The 8,870-nt window shown below is 46.9% G+C and overlaps 1 protein-coding gene across 1 annotated transcript; it reads left to right on the top strand.

The window, feature by feature from the left end:
- Positions 1-4,470: 4,470 nt before the first annotated feature.
- On the top strand, positions 4,471-8,052 carry hoxb2a (homeobox B2a). Its single transcript, XM_068578209.1, has 2 exons — positions 4,471-4,954; positions 6,637-8,052. The coding sequence occupies exons 1-2, from the start codon at positions 4,471-4,473 to the stop codon at positions 7,431-7,433; spliced, it is 1,281 nt and encodes a 426-aa protein (XP_068434310.1). The 3' UTR covers positions 7,434-8,052.
- The last annotated feature ends 818 nt before the right edge of the window (positions 8,053-8,870 follow it).

Raw genomic sequence — 8,870 nt, 5'->3', positions numbered from 1 at the left:
AGTAAGTCTGACTTTAGGGTTGTACTGTCCCTTTAAGGCCTTCCCAAGAAAACAACAAAAATTTGACTTTGTGAAAAATAAACATTTTAAAGATGCAGGACACTGCTTAACACACACACGCACACACACACACGCACACACACACACACACACACACACACACACACACACAACCCTTCATGTGTCACACACATCATGTGGTTCAAGGCGGTTACGGGACAGTGCGATGTGACGGTGTGGGCGTGTGATCTTTCCAACAAGCGGGGCTGATCTGACAGTATTGAATGTCGGGTCATTGCCTCGGGCTAAAGCACGGCATCGCTGTCAGAACACTCCCTTCTGAAGCCCAGAGCGGCGTGTAACATGTCAGAAGTAAAAAGACAAACTTGCAATCAGCTGCTGGTCTCTTGTCCGCCTCTAGAAAGAAACAGCTGATGTTCCCATGGCGTGCTGCTCTGCTACTGTTCCCCTGCCGGTGTTCATTTACCCACCAATGTGTGTCACATACCGGGCTGCATCCCAGTGAGGGTCAGAGGTCAGATCCAAGAACTATTCCTGAACTAAAACCTGACACTTGTTGCTGCTTGTTTTATCTTTATTTGTCTTTTGAGTCCTCTCTCTCTGAGAAGGACGCACTGCTTTTAGCTCTGTGGTTGTTGTGTTCAGCAACATGAAGCGCACAACTCACTGTACTATCGCTATTTCGGTGTACGCTATTTGTACAGTGTCCACATCTCTCTGTCCAGGACGTGCAGGCTCCAATTCTACACACACATAAGAGGATTTTAAATGATAAAAATCTGTTTTTGGCCTCACAGTTCGAACAATGGTGAACAGAAGTGCACTGACTTCAAAGCAGAGCGAGGCCACGTGGTGTAGCTGAAGGCTCTGAAGTTAGCGTCTATGATATGAGACTGTCCAGCAGATGGTTGGAGTTAGACACACGCGCACACACACACACACACACACACACACACACACAAACACACACACCCCGTTTGAATATCTTATTTGTTTGATTATCTATTTGACTTTCTTTGAACAATTGACTGTTGACTCTGTGTTCCGGGTTTCATTTATTTATTCATTGTTCCTGTTGCTCTTGCTGAAGATGTTTATTTTCATTCTGGAGGCCAGAATAGTTTGACCTTCATTGGGACCCGAGACACATTTCATCTTAAAGGGACAGCCCCTCCCAAAAACATATTCATGAAAAACACATTATTCCTTTTACCTGTAGTGCTATTCATCCATCACAGTTGTTTTGGTGTGAGGTGGCGAGTTTTTTCTGTGTGTGGGTCAAAACAAGAGAGGCTTTTGAGTTGTTCACATTGGTGCTTTATAGGCGCTCTGAGCACAAGCTCTGTGACATAGTCCCATTGATGGCACTGTCTGGAGGACATATCCAAAACAAACTCACACCAAAACTATAAACAGTAATAATCAGCACTATGAGGTGAGAACCATCTTGTTTTATTCTGTTGTCAACTGCCCCTTTAACGTTTCCTCTCTTTTCAACTTTGTTCCTCTCGTTTCTCCTGCTATGTCTTTTTTTCACACGCAGTCTGATGATGTTGTTTATGACATAAAAAAAAGCCCTGAGGCCTGCGCGCTGGCCAGTCACATGGTCTCTTCCCTCCCTCTCTCCCTCTCCCTCTCTCTCACTCTCGCACGCGCTTGTGCTGAGAGGCCTGAGAGCAGCATAAAACTTGGGACATAAATCAGGCTCCCGTAAATAATGGCCGCACTTCCCTTTACATCTCCGTTGGACTAACAGACAATAAAAACACCAATAAGCAGAGATTGGATCTAATTTATTGCCTCATAAAAACAGGCGGAGGGCTTCGCGGCTCCGCTGAAAACAGTGCAGCTCTTACTCTGGAACGCGCTCACAGGTACGCGCACTGATCTGGAGTCAGACTGGAGGATTGCATTAATGAGGGGACGATTTTTAGGCCAATCAGCCGAGAACAGATGTCTTTGTTTTATATGTCTTTATAACAACAACAACAATATGATAATAACAACAAATTATTATTATTATAAATACATAAATAATAGCAACATATAGAAAAATCCTGCACCTAAATTTTTTTTTACTTAACTTTAGTCAACTCAAAATCCCAGCTATCAATATGAAGTGGACTAATTATAGATCAAATAAAACACGATGTGGTAATAATAACTGTTTTACAATGAATAACCCAAAAACAAGAGAATTGAAAAATAAATTCAAAGTCACAAATCCCCATCTTGAGTTGACCAATCCACGCGTCCCATGTGGTAACTGGCATGAACACAAACTGTCTCTCCCCGCAAACGCAACTCGTCGGTATTTCATCCAAAAATATATATAAACATAATTTTCTAAAGCAGCGTGAGCGCGAGATGCAGCGCGGACAGAGCGGGCTGCGGCGCGCGTGACGTGCAGCTCGATGTGTGCTGTGTTCACGCCGCCTCAGCCTCCTCTCTCTCTCTCCGCCTTTCTCTGCTGCGTTCAATGGCCCTCACTCCCACGCGCATCCCCCCCCCCCCCCCTCCCGCCTCTGCCTTCTCTTTCAGAGAACCCAAATGGCATGGGAACGAGAGGGACGAGCTAAACAGCATTTTCTCTCCATTTGTATCTGAGTGCTTTTATTATTTGTTATGTATTTTCTTCCCTCAGCCGATGAAATACAGCCGCGTGACGTTTATATATGGGAGCGCATTTGCCGCGCGTAAAGTCTGTGCGAGGAAATACAATAAATAAAGAATAAAACACAGCGAATAATGGATCTAAAGGCAGAGAGAGAGAGAGAGAGAGAGAGAGAGAGAGAGAGAGAGAGAGAGAGAGAGAGAGAGAGAGAGAGAGAGAGGGGGGGGGGGGGCTGCTTGTTATTTAGGGAGAGGAGAGGGGCTGCTGTCAGGCTCTTTGCAGCCACTGAAAGATTGATCACCGCACATTTGCTCCTCGAGCCCTCCCCAAAAACATCCTGCCGAGCTCCTGATCTTTATGAGGAAGAAAATAATAATACTATATATATATATATATATATATATATATATATATATATATATATATATATATATATATATATATATATATATATATATATATATATATATATATATATAAGTGCGTCCTAATGAGCCAGAGAGCAAGCTAAAGGACAGAATTGACTTACTTACAGGAAGTAAGTCACGTATTATTAGCGGTCATAATATTGCTGCTGTATTATTGGTATTTATTTTACTACAGAACACTCGCGCTCTCTCCTTCTCACTCCTTTTTCCTCTCGCTGCACGGAGCGACCTCGCTGTGAACTCTCTCCCTCTCTCTCTCCCTCTCTCTCTGCGTAAACACACCGGACATTTTTAACACACATACATCATACTGGAGAGGGGAGAGAGAGAGAGGGAGGGAGAGAGACTATTTTAGTGGCGTTATATTTTGACAACATTTTAGGGTTCAATCGCTCTCGCGCGCTCCTGCAACTATTCAAAAATAGAGAGGAAGACCATGATGCAATGCTAAAACAAAAAGAAAGCACACTTACACACCAACAGGCTTCTCCTCCCCGTTAAATCTAAATGTGTCTCTGCTCTGCTCATCTTCACGAGGACCTTCATCATCCTCTCCTCCTGAGCTGCTGCGCCATCTAAAAGTTTTTTCTTTTCTTTCTATTTCCTCTCTGGGTCTAAATTGGGGATTTGTTTCCCCCTCTGTCACACTTTATAAGATTAATGAGCTGAGTGCTGTAAACAGTGATTTTTTTTTTGTGTCTGAGGAGCCATATTGTAAACGGGCACGGTCAGCTCCTTCCACCCAAAGCCGTCATTGCATCACCCAGAGGACCGAGGGAAAAAAGATGTCCGAGAGATGCTCTATTGTTTGTGTGTGTCTGTAACACCGGGTGTTGCACCGGGTCCACGGGATGCGCCGAGCGCGCCGCCCACACAGCGCACATGGCGACCGGGCCGCCTGGCCGTCTCCCCGCCTCCCCTCACGGTCCCCCCCGTCAGGTCGAAACAATAGCAGCCGTCCTGTGATGCGGCCCCGCGTTGCCACAGCATTTTGGTGGAGAGAAAAAAAAAATAATGCTGCTGCTGCTTCCCACTGCCATCGCCATCGCCGCCAGGGCCCGGGCCCCCCTCACCCCGATTGGCTGTTTCGCGTCACATGACCAGGAATTGGCTGCAATTTCGCCCCATAGTTCTTCAGTTTAGCCTACCCATGGTCCCCATACGCTAGTAATATCACCAATATACACAATTATTATATTGCCGCCGCATTTACGCCATTGCGGTCGGGAGCCTGTATGCTCGTGCGCGTTTTCTTTTTTTTTTCTCTCCTCGGGAAGCCATATTGTTTTGTGTGCGTGCGCGAGCGTGCGCGTCTATGTGTGTGTTTTTTTTATTTTTTTTATTTTGGGGAAGGGATTGTTTCGGGGGTCTCGCCGTTCTGAGGTCGAAGCCGGTTTTGAGGGAGCTATGAATTTTGAATTTGAGAGGGAGATCGGTTTTATCAACAGCCAGCCGTCCCTAGCAGAGTGCCTGACGTCCTTCCCAGCCGTCCTGGAGTCATTTCAAACTTCATCAATCAAGGAGTCGACAGTAATTCCGCCTCCCTTCGAGCACACCATCCCCAGCCTCAGCCCCTGCACAGCCAGCCAGCCGAGACCGGCAGCTAGGAGCCAGCAGAACCGGAGGACCTCCGTCTCCAATGGCCTCCAGACGCACCACCGAGGCGCCCAGCAGCCCTGCCCGGCCGGCCAGCCACCTGCCCCGGCCGCGGCGGCCCCGGCCGGCCCGCTGGCCCACGAGTTCCCCTGGATGAAGGAGAAGAAGTCCGCAAAGAAGTGCCCGAAGCCCGGGAGCGGCTCCAGCGGTGGCGGGTCCATCATCCCCAATGCCTCGTCCTCCCCGTCGCCGACCGCCTCCGGGTACGCTTCGGCGGGCATCGAGTCACCCACAGGTCGGTATGCAGGGGAAGCTGGAGCCGCCAGTGTGTGCGCGCGTGTGGGGCGGTGGGGAGTGTGTGCAGCACAGCACTTTCATTTTCGGTCTGCATCTTCATTTCACTTCAGTAACATCATTCATTACACACACAGCATGGATTTGAGATGCATTGTCGTTTTCTCCCTGTGTGTGTGTGTGTGTGTGTGTGTGTGTGTGTGTGTGTGTGTGTGTGTGTGTGTGTGTGTGTGTGTGTGTGTGTGTGTGTGTGTTGTGCGGTGCTGTAATGCTGTGTCAACAGGGTGGCCATATCTAGACCACTGCATTATGCTGCAGTGCTTTGCGCTCTCTCTCATCATCACGCATGTAAATGTGCACGTGTATCTTTGTCAGATTGTTTCTGTCGAGTTCAGCTTCACGCTGAGCGCGTGAGTCTCTCACACAGCTTCCTGCTCACTCTGCACCATCGCTGCATGCACTCATTTCCAAAAATGCTCATTGTCCACACAGAGTTAATAATGGTGCGTAAAGACGCACATAGGTGGATACCCCCCCCCCCCCCCCTCCTCCTCGGTATCCACCCTGCAGAGGACTCGATGCTGCAGCCCGGTTCATTCTGTTCTCCGGGTGCTGTGCTTTCAGCCCTGCATTATATATTCATAACACAACTGAGATGGTAGCCATGTTGGATGGCGCTGTAGGAAATGTAATGGCGAGGCGGAGACACAATATGTTGGGGTGAGGGCTGAGGGTGGGGGTTGAGGGGGCGGGGGGGGGGGGGTATTAGCTACATCCTACACAGGATACCGGCTGCACACAATCTGATTTCCATGGGGTTTGGTTCATTTCTTTCTTATAAAGCTGCCCCCCCCTCCACACACACACACACACACACACACACACACACACACACACACACACACACACACACACACACACACACACCTCGTATTTCTCGCCCATCCAAACATAAAATCCCACCTCGTTAATTTTAATGCAGTTTCCTTTTCTCCTCTCTCTCTCTCTCTCTCTCTCTCTCTCTCTCTCTCTCTCTCTCCCCTCGTGTTCTTTTCTCGTCCAATTTCCTCCTTCTATTTTCTTTCTCCTGATCTCATCCCTCCAAAAAACATTCTTGATTTTTTTTAATGTTCCCGCCACTTCGGGTTCACGTGGACATCATCCCCACATTTGCTCCCAGTGCTGTGATTTATTTATGTTCTTCTCTCTCTTTGCACTTCTCTCCTCCCAGCTGGCTTCACGGAGAGAAAGCCCTGTTTTGACATTATGATCATCTGTCTTTATCTGGCGCTTTATTTCTCCCTCTCTTGCTTTATTATTATTATTTTTACCAACCAACAAATTGGTTCACTCTTGCCGTTATGGTTTCGGCTGCTACTGTAATTGGGAGGAGTATTCTTTTTTTCCTTCTGTTTTATTATTTTTTATTACAGACAGAAGAGCCGGGGGGATTTCTGCTCGCAGCTGAAGCAGCTTATTTCTTGGCTGGAAACCTCGCACGCAATAAAATACGCAGAGCTTTTTACAAGGCTCTGAAGAAACGGGCCGGAATTACAATTTAAACGAAATATAAAATTAAAATAAAGAACAAATGAGAATAGCTTTAAAAGATCACACTCAATAAATCCTCCACGTAATTCATTTCTCCTTTTTATTATTTATTTGTCTTCCGCCTCCCTGCAGACCCGAGTCTGGATGGTGGAGGAGCCGCGTCCCGCCGGCTGCGCACCGCCTACACCAACACGCAGCTGCTGGAGCTGGAGAAGGAGTTCCACTTCAACAAGTACCTATGCCGGCCCCGGAGGGTGGAGATCGCCGCCCTCCTGGATCTCACGGAGCGCCAGGTCAAAGTCTGGTTCCAGAACCGGCGGATGAAACACAAGCGCCAGACGACGCCCCACCGGGACGGCGGAGGCCACGAGTCCAGCGAGTTCGAGCCGCTCGAGGGCGCCGACGCCTCGTCCCCGTACTCGAGCCAGCCGCTGGAAGCGTCCGGCACCGGGGAGGTGGCGTCGGACGGCGAGGCCGGGAGCTGCAATCCATCTTCGGCCGCCTACGCGAATGACAGCGGGGACAATGCACAGCCCACGCCGGAGGAAGGAGGCCGGCCGGGCCGCCCCGAACGCCCACCGCTGCCGGGAGCATCTGGCTCCTCCGACGCGGCCGCAACGAACTCCGCCGACATCCCGGGCCTGATGCAGCTCGGCGAGGCCGGGCTCGCGGCAGCAGCGGCAGCGGCGTCCGAGCCGTCGTTCTCCGAGCAGCGGGACTCCTGCGGCTCCTCGGCGGAGTCCGCCGCCGCCGCCGCCGCCGCCGCCGCCTCGACCGCGCTGCCCGACCTCACCTTCTTCGCCGGGGACGCCTGCCTGTCGCCCAGCCTGCAGAGCTCCCTGGACAGCCCGGTGGATTTCAACGAGGAGGACTTTGACCTGTTCACGAGCACGCTGTGCACCATAGACCTGCAGCACCTCAACTTCTGAGAAATACAAAATAAAACGCAGAAAAACAAGGAGCGGACGCAGCGTGGATGAACAATCGAGCGGAGGAGGCAGACGGCACTGAAGCTTCTCGGCAACATTCCTGAAACATTTCTGAATGAAAATTATGTTGGTTTTTTAAAATATATTTTTTCGTCTTCTTGCTGGTTTTATGTCACGGCTGTAGGATACATAGTTTAGGAGAGATGCAGTCCATTCTATTTTGATTTTGATTAATTTTAAACCTCGAAGGGATTTTTTCTTTTTTTCTTTGCCACGATCAACACTTTGTGGATTTTTCTCTCTCCTCTTGTTCAGGTATTTACTGCCTTTCTTTTCCCATTTTTTGTTGCTAATAATCCATATCAGTATGCGTGGATTTGTTTCCTGAGTTCTTTCTGGTGCAGCTTCAAGGATCCTTAATAACTTCTCAGGAACTGTTCACGGAGTCTATGTGCAGACAGCTGGACTGCTTTTTAGAAGAAACCCACTGAAGAATGAATTCTCTCTCTCTGAACGAGACGAGGCCAGAGAGAAGTCCTGCTGACGACACGAGTTTTAGACATTAGTTTATTTATTGAGATTCTTTAATAGTGAAAATCCAAATTATTTATTGTACATATATTTTCATAGTGGAATAATAATAATAATAAAAACACACAAACATTTAAGATGTGGCTTATGTTGTTTTGTTTTATGAATTCAAGGGATGAAGATATATATATATATATATATATATATATATATATAATTGCAGCATTTATATTTTTATGGATTCCAAACTAATAATTCAGTGCAATTGGTCATAACTCTAAATACAATAAAAAAGTGATCATCCAGCAGCATATTGATAGATTTATTGTTTTTTTCATAAATACTTTGCTGCTATACCAGTGTAATATTTTTGTATCTGTTTTTTATATTCTATAAATAATTGTAAAACTATATTTATAGATTTCAATTAATTATAAGCCTATAATTCCCTTTTTATATATGTTTTTTTTACATGGGATTATTAAGATTCAGATTGTGTATTATTATTATATTTTAATCTTCTTTATGTGCATTTCAATAGTTTTTACTCGTGATGAGGACTGACTGCAAATTGTTCTGAAGTGTTAATGCATTGCTCAGTGTAGTTTCCCCCATAATCTATAACATTAATACATAATCTGGTTTATAGTCTGGTGTATAGCCTGTTATATAGTCTGTTATAACCCAGTATGGCTCATGTGTAATGGATTATTTTTCCAGAGCAGATAAAATAGCAGTAACGGTCTGAGGCTATTGTTTTCCTATATGGCATTAGCTTAGCTTAGCAGAGAGAACTAACGGTTAGCATAGCACACATGCAGCTTTCACCATGTGGGAATTGCAGAAAAACTACAATGTAGCCTGTGTGTGTGTGTGTGTGTGTGTGTGTGTGTGTGTGTGTGTGTG

This window comes from Clinocottus analis, unplaced genomic scaffold (genome assembly GCF_023055335.1).
Source record: "Clinocottus analis isolate CAN_PGR_092001 unplaced genomic scaffold, fCliAna1.0.p SCAF_16, whole genome shotgun sequence".
In the NCBI taxonomy this organism is placed as follows: domain Eukaryota; kingdom Metazoa; phylum Chordata; class Actinopteri; order Perciformes; family Cottidae; genus Clinocottus; species Clinocottus analis.
This window is presented reverse-complemented; position numbering and strand designations above follow the sequence as displayed.

What these genes read in the sequence shown, in the direction of transcription:
- hoxb2a (XM_068578209.1), top strand. Translation starts at nt 4,471, where the DNA reads ATGAATTTTGAATTTGAGAGGGAGATCGGTTTTATCAACAGCCAGCCG. An exon ending in GGGCATCGAGTCACCCACAG is followed by an intron (nt 4,955 to 6,636) that starts GTCGGTATGCAG and finishes GCCTCCCTGCAG; the next exon opens with ACCCGAGTCTGGATGGTGGA.